A 16817-nucleotide genomic window follows, 5' to 3' on the forward strand; every position below is an offset into this window, starting at 1 on the left:
GTGCAGGTCAGAACACAGGGTGTGTGAGTGGAGCGGGATGGCAGGAGACAAGGCTGGAATGGGGGACTGGGCCAGTTTGTCAAGGGCCCTGGAAGGCAGAGACTAGGTGGCGGCTTGGTGGCCTTTGGGCTCTGTTCAGCCTCGTGGCCTTTGTGCAGGCTGCTTCTCTGCCCGGATCCCTGCAGCTTTACCCCCTGCTCACGCCAGAGCCTCCTCTGCTTCACCTGTGTCTGATTCGCTTGTCACAGTCTCCCATATCCTCTTCCGTGTAATTTAAAAATGTATGTCTGGGCTTCCCTGGTGGCGCAGTGGTTGAGAGTCTGCCTGCCGGTGCAGGGGACACGGGTTCGTGCCCCGGTCCGGGAAGATCCCACATGCCGCGGAGCGGCTGGGCCCGTGAGCCATGGCCACTGAGCTTGCGCGTCCGGAGCCTTTGCTCCTCAACGGGAGAGGCCACAACAGTGAGAGGCCCGCGTACCGGAAAAAAAAAAAAAATGTATGTCCAACTCCTTCACTAGACTATAAACCAGTACAATTGCAGGTTGTGATAGAAACAAAAGCACTTTTTTTTTCACAGTAATAAGTAACTTTATTACAAAAGTCGCATCACGATAGTGTCACTGTAGTGTGTGGATATGAAACCTACCTGCCATGTTAACTAAGGGCTGGTGAGAAGTCACTAGCCACGTGTTTTACAGCCTGCAGTAAAAGTGGGAATTACAGGGTACCTACTCTGTAGGGATTGTGAGGATTGAAGGAGTAATTCTGTAGAATAGTTAGCATTTTGTGTCTGGCGCAAACTGAACCATCAGTAAAAGTTGTTATTAACACTTTTATTATTGTTGTTCTTATAGGTTATCGCCTAACCTACAAGCATTTAGAGATGAAAATGGGTGGGATACCAAAATTATAGGCTTCCTTTGTAAATTCACAAATTATCCACTACCATATGAAACCATAATTGGAGCACATTTTGGAATTTCAGAGAGCCCATCAACACCCCTTTCTTCTCTTAACCCACAGAGACTGTAGTGGCAGAACCCTAAATGCCCCTCGAGTCCGTGGTCCACTCTCCTTAAGACTGTGATGAGTTCACGCCGGAGACTAGCTTACTAATCAGCTAAGTCAGAAAGGAGATTGTCCTTAGTGGGCCTAACACCAAAAGAGGTGATGCTTCAGAGAGACACTCCTGCTGTCCTGGGAGAAGAAGCAAACGGCCACATCAGGAGGGGTCATGTGGAGGGAGCCGAGGGGGACCCCTGACTGTCAGCCCCCAGAAATCAGGACCTGAGTCCTACAGCTGCAATGAACTTGGGAGAGGATCTCAGGTGAGAGTCTCCAAGAAGACCACAGCTCAGCCAACGCTTGACTTGCCTTTCTAGGCCTGAGCAGAAGGGCCCAGCCAGGCCGCGCAAGTATCATCTTCATTATTGGTAAACACTGAAACAGGGCTTGTGACTCAGTACTCGGCTCCAGTTGGGGACTCTAATAGGTACCGCCTAATTCAGACTCCTCCACAAACATCAGGGCTCCCCTCACAGGCACAGAGCTGCTTCGGGGCTCCTGAAGCCTGAGCTGTACTCAGTAGATAAGTTTCATCATGGAGACAAGCCTAGACAGGATTAACTCACTGCCACAGAAGGCTTTCCACAGGTGGAGACATACAAACCAGGTTTTGAAAGATGCATAGGAGTTTTGCATAAGGACAGAGGAGAAGGATAGTTCAGACACAGAGAACAGCAGTGCAGGTGCAAAGGCACAGAGAGAGTAGACAGAGTGGTTTGGGGAGAGTGAGAAGCAGTGAGACAGTGCAGGGCACAGACCCTGGTTGGGGGGGGGCATGTGAGGTGAGATGCAGGGTCAGAGCTCTGCTTGTTCTGCAATGGATCTTTTTTTAAATTATTATTATATTTAATTTAGTTGGCTGAGTTCGGTCTTAGTTGCGGCACGTGGGATCTTCGTTGCAGCGTGCAGGATCTTTAGTTGCAGCATGCAAACTCTTTAGTTGTGGCATGTGGGTTCAAGTTCCCTAACCAGGGATCGAACCTGGGCTCCCTTCTTTTGGGAGCGTGGAGTCTTAGCCACTGGACCACCAGGGAAGTCCCTGCAGAGGATCTTTAATTTCACAGCAGAAGCAAAACAAACAGTTCATAAGCAGGGAAGAGATTCAATCAAATCTGCATTTTATATTGGCCATTTGATAGAAATAGGAACTTTAAAAAATAATTTTCCAAATAATTTCAAATTTAGAGAAAATATTTGAGTACAAAAGTCTCCATCACCCAGATCATACAGCATGTGCTTCCACTCGCCTGTCCCTGACTCACACTTATCATCTATCTACACACACACTTACCCATCATCACTGGTCTTTCTCTGAGTCATCTGACAAAAAGCTTCAGATATGATTACTCATCACCCTGAAATACTCCAGGGCCTGTTTCCCCAAAGCAAGGACAGCCCCTGCTCCACAACCCTCCCAGTCCAGAAGTAAAGATTGATACAACTCTGCTGTCTAATGCACAGGCTGTCCCCCAAATATTTCTTTTCCTTTGTGGCCCAGATCCCACTCAGGAACATGCATTGCATGTAGTTGTGCCTCTTCAGTTTCCTGCAATCTGGGGTAATTACAGTTCCTCAGTAAGAAAACAGGGGGCCCACCAAAATATAAAAAATTAAGAAAATTAAAAAAAAAGAAAACAGGGGCCTCTAACACTTCACCTGTCCAGTGAGCCCCCAGGCCACACCTGGATCAAGCTTTCTGGCAGAGACGCCCAGACATGCTGCTCTACTCCTCTCAGCTCGTGGAGTCAGGACGCAAAATCCCAGCGTGTCCCTAGTTTGCTGGCAATATGTAGCTGGGTCACACCTGCCGGCTTTTCCCTTTGGGATTGACGAGTACCTAGTAGCAGGTATTAAAACCTCCACCTACCATCCTTAGCCTCCACTGATAACTCACTCCAGCCCTACGGTGACCGCTAAATGCCGATTTTCTGCTTCCGTCACTCCAATGATTTATTTCGCATGCACTCCTCACTTGCTCGTTCACCTACATTGGTATGGACTCGTGGGTTCCTGTTTTGCTCACTGGGTTGTAATCTGCCAACATCATCCTTGATTTTGCTGCTCAAATTACCCCAGATTTAATCAGAGGGCACCCCTCCCGTCGCCTCCTATGTCCTTTGGCATCATGTGATTCTTGAAATTTTTCTTACTTTCTGGCACAACAAAATATTTCAGGCTCATCTGCTCCAGCCCTGAAGTCAACTGTTTCTCAGAAGATCCCTGGCTCCTTTTGCTGCAGAATGGTATTTGGAAGTGAGATCTGGAAACTACATGTACGTCTACCTGTACACTTACATCAAAACACACGAGTTCATACTCCCTCCAACTCCAATCCAACACCTCAGGGCTCTTTCCACCTCCCCCTTTGCATGCTTATGAGATCTCCAACAGCAAGAAGCCTGAATTGCATTATCCTGGATAACGCATTATCCTTGCACTATCCAGTGTATGTGTCTATTTGCCAGTATAACCAGGCTGACTGGTCACCAGGACTAGGCCTAACACTGTCTCCTCCGTGCTGGGGAGCACAGGTCTCTAGGGAGCTTTTAAAGAGGGCAAGATTAAAGAGATACCAATCAATTAAGAAAATGTTGTAGTAATCTGGGCAAGCAAGCAAGGACCAAGCTTTTCCTGATTCCTCTAGTTGCACAGCAAAGAGACACACTCAGGTGGCTCAGGTAAAGAATGTGTGATTGTGTCACCAAAGAAGCATTTGAGAAAAAGGAACAGGAGTCTTGATGAGTCTGGGAAAAATGAGACTCGTTGGTAGTGCCAACTAAAAATTGTCGCTCGCCATCTGCCTCTACAAAGATGAGGTCACCAGCCACTGCAGTCGCTGGCCTTCCACACCCCCTGAAAGGAGTTCAGGGCAGAGATCAGGAATGAGGCCCTTTGTGCTCTGCAAAAACTGGCAGAACAGGTCTTCAGATAGTTAGATATTTTCGGGAGACCATGTTATGAGCCCAATTTCTTGCATGTTCTCATAGCTAGAAAAGCACTAAAATCATTTACAGAGACATCTGCTCCTCGTGACGAGCAGCCACATTCTGCCAAAATGTGTGCTCGACTGCGTGTACCTCCTTCACCAAAATCACACATATGCTGAACAACCCTCCGTCCCCACCCTGGCCCGCTGTTTGGAGCAGTTCCTCAGAACAATCTGAGAGGCTGTCTCCTGGGCTATGGTCCTCATTTTGCCCCAAATAAAACTTAACTCACAACTCTCACTTTGTGCATTTTTTTCAGTCGACAGTAACATGAAAGGAAGGGAGGCAGACTGTGCCCCTCCCCTCTGCACTGAAGCCCACGTAGAGGTGCTGGGGAAGGAGCTAGGACAGGGAGAGGGGAAGAGGTGGACGAAGGGTTGATAAGGCCCAGTGCTAGGCAGGAGGGGATCTAAAACAAAGCAGAACGGATTGAACTTAAACTGAAGGCAGCACTTTTCTCTGAAACTAGAAAGGAGGAGCGCAGAGGCTGAACCTTTACAGTTCTGCACTGGAACACTCACAGTGATGCTCCTCTTTCCTCTGAGAAAGCAGTGCCTTTCACTGGAGAATTGTCTGCAGAGAAGGTAAGGAAAGAGGTAACATGAAGAGGTCACAGGAGATTGAGGTAGAGAGTAAAATGTTAGCAAAAACCTAAGAACTAGGCCGGGCCTGCCATTAGACTCAGCAAAGAATGAGATGGGTTCTGCCTTGCTGGGAAGTGGCCAGAAGTTCAGTGGGGTCACAAAGGCAGCAGAGGCTGGAGGCTGATTGGTGCACAGCATGGGCCTGTCTCTTCAGTGTATTTTACATCCCTAGACCGCCCAGGTCAAACGCTTTATCACAGACATGCAGGATTCCTCGTGTGGCTCATGTTCACCCAACTCTTTATCTATAGGATGTGATTCTACAGCTTTTTAGAGGAAAGACTGCAAGACAGAAAGGGTCATGCTCCTTCCTGTGTTAACAAGGCCCCTACTTGTTTTGAGGTTGTAACTTGGTCTTGAGTGAAAGGTGGCATTAGAGCTTTAAGCTGTTGCGTAGGAAAAGGGGTAAGACTCACCATTTTACATATTTGCAACTCACATCATGTAATTTGGGGGAAGGAAAACTATTCCTTTCCTTGCTTGTGGTTTAGTGCCCTTGCCCAAAGCTGAGTGTTCTACCCCCTGGGGCAATGTTTATGAGATTATATGTTTATATATATATATCTCCATAGCCACACACACATATATGCATACATAATTACATACAGACTCACAGATGAGGTGAGGGGAGGTATCCTTTATTCATTCAGTACCTGCTGTGCCAGGCACTGTGCTAGCGTGAAGATATGATGATACACATAATACAGTTCTTGCCCTCATAGACTTCAAGCCTAGCTGAATGATTAATGAGACTCTGGCAAAGTTACCAATGCACGCAGATGCTTGCCTTCCCACTGCCCCCAAAGTTCATGGGAGCAGCAAGTCTTCACTCACTGCGTCTAACAGGGCTGTGACTGCAGTTCTCTTCAGCTGGTGATCCTCTTCATCTTTCAGCCTTTCACTCTCCTGTCTGCACGGCAAGATGGTCTGTGGGATATCACTGTTTTGTCCTGAAAATGGCAGTCTTTGCCCCTGCAACTACTGCACAGTTATCGTTATTCCAGAATCCCTACAATATGGCAGGGAAGGGCCCATGTGACACGAACACATCCACCAAGAACTTAAAAACATGTAAGCTGCTACATTCCTCTCCAGTAGTCCCTGCCCCTCCTAAAGATGATCGCGCAAGGCTCCCAGTAACATAAAGATTTGAAGAGCAAGAGAGGGGAAAAAACTAGCCCTATTGTTACAAACTGAATTAAAATATCCTTGGAACTCACTTAATATGCTTAAAAAACTTTCCTAGGCTGTCCTCTGCAACTGTTTGGCTTTAAGGAGACTACAAAATAAATATAATTACCCTGATTGAGTTTTGTGGAAAGCAAATCGATCAAGAGCTGTCTGTGCTTCTAGAAGCGATTCAGAAATCGCGGGCAGGATGTCAGCGCCCGCAGCAGAAGCTCTCGGGCACGGACAGCATCCTGCTTAGTGAGCGGGCGCTGGGTCCCCGCTGTCCCGCCGGGCGAGGACAGTTCCTGTCCCACGCGCACACAGGGGCCTATCCCGCACGCTCCTCACGCCTCCGGGACCGCTGAGAGAGTTCCATCAGTAAAACGTCTGCACGCTGGGGGCTCTCACCACAGCCGGGGACCCACAGAAACACTCGGATTTTCTAACAGCTTGGAAGTGCCTTTAACAGTAACACCTTAAAACTTGGCAAGTGTAGCGCAAACTCAGGAGCGTGTACTTCTCCTTCCACAGCAGCCCTGCACGAACCGCGACCCAGGTGACGGGGCGAGCTGAACCCTCACCGCCCGTGGGTCCAGTCCCAGGAGTCAACCCTCACCAGCCACAGAACCCACCCCTTCCAGTCTCACACCCTGCGGCCAGTGAGTTCCGCTCCTTGACGTCCACGCACGCCCCGCCCACATTCACCTTATGGGCGCCCCGCCCCGCGTGTGGACGCCCACGCAGGACCCGCCCCCCCCTCGCCTCATCGGCGCTCCGCCCGCCCGCGCGATGACGCCACAAGGCCCCGCCCCACCCGCCTCAGGGGCTCTCAGCCAGGCCTGTGGGGTGACACCCACGCCGGCCTTGCCCACCCTGTGGCAGTGGCGCCCCGCCCGCCCGCGCGATGACGCCACACACCAGTCCCGCGCACCAGCCTTCGCGGGGCTCCCGGGTCCTGTGGGATGACGTCCCACGCTGGCCACGTCCACCCAACGTTAGGCCGCGCCCAGGCCCGGGGCCACGCCCGACCGCCGCAGTAGAAGCCCCCGACCCCTCGCCGCCGCCGCACCGCCCGGCGTGCTGACGTCGTACGGCGCCGCGGGCTGAAGCGCGGGCGGGCGGGCAGGGCGGCTGCGCTGTCCCCTCAGAGGGGCGCTGGCGGGCGGGCTGAGGCGCGTCGGCCCGGAGCCAACCGGAGCGCTGCGCGGCGGGGCGATGAGCGGCGCCCGGGCCCCGGGCCCCGAGGCCGGCGCCGCCGGGGCCGAAGCCCCCGGCGCGGCGCTGAGCGTGGACGTGGCGGGGCTGCTGGTGCAGCTGGCGCGCAGCTTCGCGCTGCTGCTGCCGGTGTACGCGCTGGGCTACCTGGGCCTGAGCTTCAGCTGGGTGCTGCTGGCGCTCGGGCTGCTCGTGTGGTGCCGCAGGAGCCGCGGCCTCAAGGCCACCCGTCTGTGCCGCGCGCTGGCGCTGCTGGAGGACGAGGAGCGCGCCGTGCGCCTGGGGGTGCGCGCCTGCGACCTGCCGGCCTGGGTGAGTGGGCGCCGCGGACCGCGACACGCCCCCGGCCCTTACCTCCCTGTCCGCCACGGCCCCGCAGGGTCAGGCGTCCCCGCCCGCCCCAAGTCCTCCCGGGTCTGGGGTCGGCTCACGCCCCAGCCCACCCGCCCACGTTGGGGCGTCCTGACCAGGGGCGGCACGTACGCCTGGGTGGGCGCCGGCGTCGGGCCTGGGCCTGTGTACCTTGCGGGGCCTCGCCGCTGTCGCCGGGCCCAGCCTCCCGGCCGCTCTCGGCCCGCGAACCCCTTTGGGTTGGCGCCTTCCCTCCGCCGCGCGGGTCCCGAGCAGGGCCGCACAGGCGAGGCGCTGTCTTGCCTTGGCCACGTCGTCGCGCCTCGCTGTGCGGTGCCGTGCCTCCCGCCTGCGGCATGTGAGCTCGCGGCCGCCGGGTGCCCTGCGCGGGCCTGGACGCCGCTCCCTGCCCCCTGCGGAAGCGGCGGCGAGCGGTGTGGGGAGAAGGGCGGTTTCCTCCTTGCCCGCGAAGTCTGCGCCGTTCCTGGTGGTTTCTGGCACAGCTGAGGAGCAGTGGGTCCCCCAGAAGATTTGCTGGTGCGATGATCGGAGGTGTGTCCCGGCTCTTCGGAAGTAACGTTATAAGCTGAGGAACTTCTGTGTAGGGTGAACTCGAATCCCAGGTGAATTTGGGGGTGGGTGGGGCAGGCGTGGCATCGATCGTCTGTGCCCCGAGCGGTTCTCTGCATATTTTAGTTAGGCAGCGTGGAAGCTAACGGGGTTGGTTCCCTCGTTCTTTCTTAACCGTGAGTAGGTGCCAGAGTTTCGGACGGTAGGAAGCGGTGCTTGTTTAAGGTAAATGGTGCTGCTGTTGGGCTTGACGTAAGCTTCCGGGAAGATGGCCAGCCAGTGAGTTTCAAAAGGGTCGTTTTCTCTTAGAGGAGAAAAGGGCTTGCAGTACGATCCCTGTTTCCAATCAGAAGACGCTTGTGAAGCAAGGCATGGAGTGCATGACACAAGGCAAATAGGTTGCAAAGCAGGAGTGCCCACGGCCAGGAGGAACTCAATGGCTACTGCCTTGTGGTGACAAGTTGCAATTGCAGTAAGAACCTCACAGTCAGGGACTTCGGAAATTTAAAATTCCGTCAATACGCGGTGGACGTGTGGCACAGGGCTACTTGGAGCAATCACAGTAACCAGCGTGGTGTAGCTTTTTGCCAGAAGCAGGAAAGAGGAGGGTGGTGTAGAAAACGGGAACTCCGTAACAGAGGTGCGAAAAGCCAAGAGCGGAGGTGCACTTGGGAAACGCAGAAGGACTTTCAAGTGGTGTCTGGTATCTTGTGTCACACCGAATTAAGTGATTCCAGAAAGTAGCTAAAAACAGAGTAGGGGCATTACCAAAACAGCAGACATAATCAGGGCAGAGATTCACAGAAACTGGGGGTGCTGACATTCATAGAGGCTCGGTTATGGAGCAGTTGGCTAACATCAAATTTGCTTGTAAAAGCTGTGAAATGCAGCCTATTTTCACATAATGAATTAACAAGTATCGTTGTTACCATATTGAAGGACAGGGCAAATTATTACTATTTTTAGCAGAAGAAAAGGGTGATTAGCCAAAGCTTCCTTCCTTGGGTTTCTCCTCGGTGTGACTTAAACTCATGAACTGTGGTGTTCATGTTGTACAGTAAAGAATTTATGTTTTTTCCAAAATTTTTTACTTGTTCATTCCAAATTTGTGTTTGTGCTCACGTCACACACAGATGTATACTTAAACATGCCTGTATTGCTTAGAAAACTACTGTGAGGATTCACATGAAACTTGACGGTGATCATATCCAAGAAAAGCACTAGGAATCTGGGGTTTGAGGCAGATTTTTTAATACTTTTTTAAATTGTAATACCCATGTGTTGTTTTCACGACAAAACCAGTGAATTACACTGTCTAGATGTGGACCTGCTGTTCTGCTGTAGCCAGGGAGTCCGTGCATAAGAAGAGCTAAGTTTTCTGTATCAGTAGTTCTTTGATTTTTACGGTACATACTTAGGTTCTTGGGGTTCAGAACTTTGGGCTGATGTTTTGCTTTGAACAACATATGTTTGTATGGATTTCATAGTGTGTCATTGACAGCTGTGATTCACAGCAGGGTAGAAGCAGAGCAAAACTAATGTGGGGCTCACTTCCTAACCTCCCTTTTGAATATGTTCACTGACAATCTTTCTTCTGCTTATTTAGTAAAGTAAAAATTTATACTGGCTGTAAAATGAGATGATTAACAAATATGAATACTTGGAGAAAAAATACATATACTGTTTCAAATTAAGGCTATTAGCATATGAAAAATGGCTCTCAACGTGATAATTCTGTAAGACCTTGATCCTACAGCTTTAATGTGTACCACATTACTATTCATTCTTTACTTTTTTTTTTTCCCCCCATTAACAGGGAAAAGGCCTGCAGGTTGGAGTTGGTAGATTGGGGACTGGCCTTTTCGTTGTATCGGTGGTCTCCCCTTGTTAATTGGGCCCTTGTAAAATTAGACTGTGGTTGAAGAATATTGTTGAAGAGCTTTTATAGACATGAGTAGGGGTGATTGTCCACTGCTAGTTTTGTTTATTTGAAAAATTAGAACTTGGTGTGAAGTTTGTCCTTTTCCTGCTTTCACTACTGCCGATAAATGCTGATTCCATGGCTGCAAATAAGTAGAGACCCATACCTGTCATAAATGACAACTGGTCTTTTATTCCTCTAATACTTTGATGATTGAGATTTAAAGTATAGTGAACATCTGTGTTCTGTTTTTGTTATTATGCACCAGCTTTTCTTTAGGGAGAGCTTTCTTCCCATGGTTCTTCTGGTAAGTTCAGGAGAATTTAACTCTAGCCAAAATTTAATATGTATAGGCTAAGAACCAAATGGACAAAAGAAAAGAATACACTTTGGTCTCATGTAAAGGAAGGGCAAGTACTTTTATTCTCAGTGTTAATCATTGACTTATAGTTTAAAAAATTTTTGTGAACACTTGTAACAGACTTGTAGCTAAATCGGGATCCACAGTTTAGCTATATTTTAAACTGTGGTTGCAAGTTTAGCATCTAGATCCTAGAGCAGTTATGTGCTTTGAGAAGATGTTAGAACCTCCTCAGAGCTGTGAAGGGGATATGGATAATCTTTGGGTTTCTTGTTTATGTGCACACTACTGCTGTTTTTCAAAGAGAAAAAGGACAGTCACCCTCAACATCTCTTATGCTATCTAAATGCTTCATGAAGTTAGAGCAGAAGGCCCCATCGTTGCTGGACACAAAGCAGTAACTATTTGTTTTTTAGTTTAAGCTAAAAACTGGATTTAAATTTAGGATATTTGCATCCATCAGGTTGTGTGCTCTGGTTTTTCTGCATCAGATGAATATTAGCCTCACTTTACATTCAAGATGGGAGCTAGGACTGAACTATATATAATTTAAGTAGATACAGGAATTGAAAATATATGTAGTATATTTATGTTAAATTATATTAAGTTAATACATGTTGTGTTAAATTATATTAAATATGTTTATAAAATATAGACCTTGATCCTGTGAAGAACCGATGATGAACAGCTGACTCATGAGTTATTGTTCTCCTTAGGCCTGGTGGACCTCTTTCCTATTTTCTCTGTGGGTTTTCATGATTTCTACATTGGTTGCAACATTTAACCTTGAATGATATCACAGACATTGTGAATAGATTAAAAACCATTGAATTGTACACTTTAAATGAGTGAATTGTATGGTATTTGAATTATATCTCAGTGCTGTTAAAAAAAAATTATAAGCATTGAATTTCTCTTAAAAATAAAGAAGTGAAACAGGTGAACAGTTATAGTACAAAGTAAGCCATACAAACCTCCTTGCTTATGGAATTCCAGCTAAAACTGATATAATTTTTAAAAATTATTGTTCCAATATAAATTTGGAGACATTTACATTTTAAAGAATATTTAATGAAAGTGGAGGGCTTGTGAATGAAAACAGTTAACTAAGTAAGTGTTTTTACGTTAAACCTAATGTTACTTTACGCATTGATACTACATTAGCTAAACAAACAGAAATTGTGCTTCAGAGATATACATAGCCTAAATGTGTGTTTTTTGTGTGAGTTATTCTAAACTCTTACTTTAATTCAAGTACTGATATGTAATTACGATGTGCGTTTGGGAAGTTTAACCTATAAATTGGTTTGTTTTCTACAAATGTATCCTATCATAGCATTATTTTATTTATTTATTTATTTATTTTTGCGGTACGTGGGCCTCTCACTGTTGTGGCCTCTCCCGTTGCGGAGCACAGGCTCCGGACGCGCAGGCTCAGCGGCCATGGCTCAGGGGCCCAGCCGCTCCGCGGCATGTGGGATCTTCCCGGACCGGGGCACGAACCCGTGTCCCCTGCATCGGCAGGCGGACTCTCAACCACTGCGCCACCAGGGAAGCTCTTTATTTATTTTTTTTAAAGGCCCAGTTTTAAAAAAAATTTAAATTTTTATTTACTTATTTATTTAATTGGCTGCACCGCTCGGCATTCAGGATCTTGGTTCCCTGACCAGGGATCGAACCTGTGTTCCCTGCAGTGGAAGCTTGGAGTCCTAACCACTGGACTGCCAGGGAATTCCCCATACATTTTAGAATGTACTATTTGTAGTCTCTTGCATTTTGTTATGTTTTGTTAAATCATTACCTTTTTTGGTGTCCATGACAATGCTGCCTCAGATGAATTTTCCTTCCCCATTTAAAGATCTGAGGACCCACTATCTACAGAAGTGTTAGAGATCACCTTGCCTTCATGTGTGTACTTCCCGGTAGATACGAGGTGGGGTGTGATGGCCGAAGAGTGCCCTGGTGGGTCAGAAGGTGGTCAGTGGTGGGGGCGTGCATATAGACACACTAAAGGACATTGAAGAATAAGTGCGAACAGCAAGATAAAAAAGTGCAGGATTGGGAAATCAGGCATCTCAGGGGATGAAAGCATCAGAGCCCAGTAGGACAGCAACATGGGTACCTGGGCCCTGCCGTCGGGAGGGAGCTGTAAGGAAGGTGAGGAACTGTCAGCTGGGCCCAGGGGTGAGGAGTAGAGCTGCTCAGACGGGGGCCTGGCCACCTCTCAGGGCAACATTCGCATTTCTCAGGGAGACATGGCATGTTTGGACATGGGAGGAGGGGGACATCGTGATGTACTCAGAACCAATTTGTGAAGTCAGAAGGTGGAAGCTCCTGTGCAGTGCCGATTACTGCTGGATTGCCCTGCTCTACACTCCTGAGGTCGCTGGAGATGCCTGTCCACCTCCCCCAGATAGACTTTTATTTTACTCTGAAGGGTCTTACTGTGCCATAAACACTGCGTCATCCCGTGCTCTTTTGAAACTGGGTGGGCATAGTTCTTACATAAACAGTGTCAGTAGTTGTGTTGCATGGAACCATTTTTCCATTTAACATGTTTTATTCACAAGTTTTCTCATGGTCTTTTGCCCTCTCAGTGTTTTTTCTTTCTTAATTTTTTTTCCCCTTAAGTGTTAAAAAAAAGTCCTGTAAGTTTTTTAAAGAAAACCATCTATTTTGGTGAATTTTTCCTAGAGTAGATCACATTTTAAGGAACAAGCCCAGCTTAAGTGCAGGGATCAAAAATGAGCTTTCATTGATTCATCTATTCACTCAGCCAGTATTTATTGGACCTTTCCTGTGTTCCAGGTACTGTACTAGGTGATGAGTTAGACAAGGCCTCAAACTCAAAAATTTACTAGCTGGTGATTACACAAATCTAGGGATAATCCTAGTTTTAGTCATAGTACGCACTGGTAGTTTTTTTCTTTTTTTTAAATAAAAATAATACATATTCATTTTTGTTAAATCCAAAAATATATAAAAACATTATTCATAATTCCAAACCACCCATCATAGTAGTTGGTAAAAACTATAACAACTTTGAATGGAATTGTTAGCGTGTATTCATCTATTTGTACTGATAAACCATACTAAAAATCATTTGTTCAGAAAAATATGGTTTAGTGTTTAAAAGTTTTCTGGACTCTTAACTACATGTGGAAAAAGAAAGGCAGACCTTAATTAGGTCTTTCACTTGGTGAAATGGTATGTTCATTTTTTAAAAAGACTATGCCTTTTAGAGCATTTTGTACATTTATTGAAGTAATAGCTCAACTCTTTAAATCAGTGTATTGTAAAAGATTTTACTGATGAGGATTAAAACTTTTTTCTAGGGTTTGTAGATCTAGCTGTGCGTATAAGTTCAGTTTTATGCTATCCTGTCTTTCCTATTTTGTGAAAGGCAGTCTTATGATTACTCATAGTGGACGCCTCTGAGACCTGTAGTTCAATATCTGGTGTCTTTTTTTTTTTTAAATTAATTAATTAATTTATTTTTGGCTGCGTTGGGACTTTGTTGCTGTGCGCGGGCTTCTCATTGTGGTGTCTTCTCTTGTTGCGGGGCACGGGCTCTAGGCGCCCGGGCTTCAGTAGTTGTGGCACGTGGGCTCAGTAGTTGTGCCTTGTGGGCTCTAGAGCTCAGGCTCAGTAGTTGTGGCGCACGGGCTTAGTAGCTCCGCGGCATGTGGGATCTTCCCAGGCCAGGGCTCGCACCCGTGTCCCTTGCATTGGCAGGCAGATTTTTTTTTTCAAGATTTTCAGTTTTATTTTTTTTCTCATAAGCCTAGTCATATTTTTTTAAGACATTTAATCTGCGAATAGAAAACCCTGAATCTTAAAAAAGCTAAGGGTTTGGGTTTTTTTCTTTTTTAATCTTTTTAACATCTTTATTGGAGTATAATTGCTTAACAATGGTGTGTTATGTTCTGCTTTACAACAAAATGAATCAGTTATATATATACATATGTTCCCATATCTCTTCCCTCTTGCATCTCCCTCCCTCCCACTCTCCCTATCCCACTGCTCCAGGCGGTCACAAAGCACCAAGCTGATCTCCCTGTGCTATGCGGCTGTTCCCACTAGCTATCTACCTTACGTTTGGTAGTGTATATATGTCCATGCCTCTCTCTCGCTTTGTCACAGCTTACCCTTCCCCCTCCCCATATCCTCAAGTCCATTCTCTAGTAGGTCTGTGTCTTTATTCCTGTCTTACCCCTAGGTTTTTCATGATATTTTTTTTCTTAAATTCCATATATATGTGTTAGCATATGGTATTTGTCTCTCTCTTTCTGACTTACTTCACTCTGTATGACAGACTCTAGGCCTATCCACCTCATTACAAATAGCTCAATTTCGTTTCTTTTCATGGCTGAGTAGTATTCCATTGTATATATGTGCCACATCTTCTTTATCCATTCATCCAGTGATGGACACTTAGGTTGTTTCCATCTCTGGGCTATTGTAAATAGAGCTTCAGTGAACATTTTGGTACATGACTCCTTTTGAATTATGGTTTTCTCAGGGTATATGCCCAGTAGTGGGATTGCTGGGTCCTATGGTAGTTCTATTTTTAGTTTTTTAAGGAACCTCCATACTGTTCTCCATAGTGGCTGTATCAATTTACATTCCCACCAACAGTGCAAGAGGGTTCCCTTTTCTCCACACCCTCTCCAGCATTTATTGTTTGTAGATTTTTTGATGATGGCCATTCTGACTGGTGTGAGATGATATCTCATTGTAGTTTTGATTTGCATTTCTCTAATGATTAGTGATGTTGAGCATTCTTTCATGTGTTTGTTGGCAGTCTGTATATCTTCTTTGGAGAAATGTCTATTTAGGTCTTCTGCCCATTTTTGGATTGGGTTGTTTTTTTTTGTTATTAAGCTGCATGAGTTGCTTATAAATTTTGGAGATTAATCCTATGTCAGTTGCTTCATTTGCAAATATTTTCTCCCATTCTGAGGGTTGTCTTTTGGTCTTGTTTATGGTTTCCTTTGCTGTGCAAAAGCTTTGAAGTTTCATTAGGTCCCATTTGTTTATTTTTGTTTTTATTTCCATTTCTCTAGGAGGTGGGTCAAAAAGGATCTTGCTGTGATTTATGTCATAGAGTGTCCTGCCTATGTTTTCCTCTAAGAGTTTGATAGTTTCTGGCCTTACATTTAGGTCTTTAATCCATTTTGAGCTTATTTTTGTGTATGGTGTTAGGGAGTGATCTAATCTCATACTTTTACATGTACCTGTCCAGTTTTCCCAGCACCACTTATTGAAGAGGCTGTCCTTTCTCCACTGTACATTCCTGCCTCCTTTATCAAAGATAAGGTGACCATAAGTGCGTGGGTTTATCTATGGGCTTTCTATCCTGTTCCATTGATCTATATCTCTGTTTTTGTGCCAGTTCCATACTGTCTTGATTACTGTAGCTTTGTAGTATAGTCTGAAGTCAGGGAGCCTGATTCCTCCAGCTCCGTTTTTCGTTCTCAAGATTGCTTTGGCTCTTTGGGGTCTTTTGTGTTTCCATACAAATTGTGAAATTTTTTATTCTAGTTCTGTGAAAAATGCCAGTGGTAGTTTGATAGGGATTGCATTGAATCTGTAGATTGCTTTGGGTAGTAGTCTTTTTCACAATGTTGATTCTTCCAATCCAAGAACATGGTATATCTCTTCATCTATTTGTATCATCTTTAATTTCTTTCATCAGTGTCTTATAATTTTCTGCATACAGGTCTTTTGTCTCCTTAGGTAGGTTTATTCCTAGATATTTTATTCTTTTTGTTGCAATGGTAAATGGGAGTGTTTTCTTGATTTCACTTTCAGATTTTTCATCATTAGTGTATAGGAATGCCAGAGATTTCTGTACATTCATTTTGTATCCTGCTACTTTACCAAATTCATTGATTAGCTCTAGTAGTTTTCTGGTAGCATCTTTAGGATTCTCTATGTATAGTATCATGTCATCTGCAAACAGTGACAGCTTTACCTCTTCTTTTCCGATTTGGATTCCTTTTATTTCCTTTTCTTCTTTGATTGCTGTGGCTAAAACTTCCAAAACTATGTTGAATAAGAGTGGTGAGAGTGGGCAACCTTGTCTTGTTCCTGATCTTAGTGGAAATGCTTTCAGTTTTTCACCATTGAGGATGATGTTGGCTGTGCGTTTCTCATATATGGCTGGCAGGCAGATTCTTAACCACTGTGCCACCAGGGAAGCCCTATCTGGTGTCTTTTTAATGAACTACAGCAGGATGTCCAGAGCAAAGTGTCAATGCAGAGTAATAGCACATCTTAAGTGCACCCCGTGTGTCAGCAGCAGTGATTCCCTTTTTTAAAAAATGCCATTGTTGTACCTGGTGACTACACTTGAGAATGGGTGATAACCACACAAATGGCAGATGTGGAAATACTAGTATGGAAGTTTTTATTATGCTTTCTTTTTTATTATTTGTAAAAATGTCATTGAAATTGAGCTTGAAGTTATTTTGTTTGTTCAGTCACTTAGTGAACTTATCTTTCTGCTTTTAATGAACATACCGTTGTGT

At 46.0% G+C, this 16817-nt stretch overlaps 1 protein-coding gene and 1 long non-coding RNA gene across 5 annotated transcripts in view; one reads left to right on the forward strand and one right to left on the reverse strand.

Annotated features, from left to right (window-relative positions):
- Window positions 1–5313: 5313 nt before the first annotated feature.
- On the reverse strand, window positions 5314–8170 carry LOC132524419 (uncharacterized). 2 transcript variants are annotated; one of them, XR_009541854.1, is made up of 3 exons: window positions 7604–8170; window positions 5997–6227; window positions 5314–5705 (listed from the first exon to the last, which is right to left on the reverse strand). It is a non-coding gene; the product is annotated as an uncharacterized LOC132524419 (long non-coding RNA). The 2 variants fall into 2 exon arrangements; XR_009541855.1 differs by lacking the exon at window positions 7604–8170 and adding an exon at window positions 7229–7480.
- The window catches only part of ESYT2 (extended synaptotagmin 2), a 77014-nt gene continuing 67263 nt past the window's right edge, over window positions 7067–16817 (forward strand). For all 3 annotated transcript variants that reach the window (XM_060156257.1, XM_060156258.1, XM_060156259.1), the window contains exon 1: window positions 7067–7393. In XM_060156257.1, coding sequence (XP_060012240.1) covers window positions 7082–7393 — 312 coding nt within the window. In that variant the 5' untranslated portion in view covers window positions 7067–7081. The remainder of the gene's footprint in view (window positions 7394–16817) is intronic.

The sequence above is a fragment of the Lagenorhynchus albirostris genome, chromosome 8, assembly GCF_949774975.1.
Source record: "Lagenorhynchus albirostris chromosome 8, mLagAlb1.1, whole genome shotgun sequence".
NCBI classification, from domain to species: domain Eukaryota; kingdom Metazoa; phylum Chordata; class Mammalia; order Artiodactyla; family Delphinidae; genus Lagenorhynchus; species Lagenorhynchus albirostris.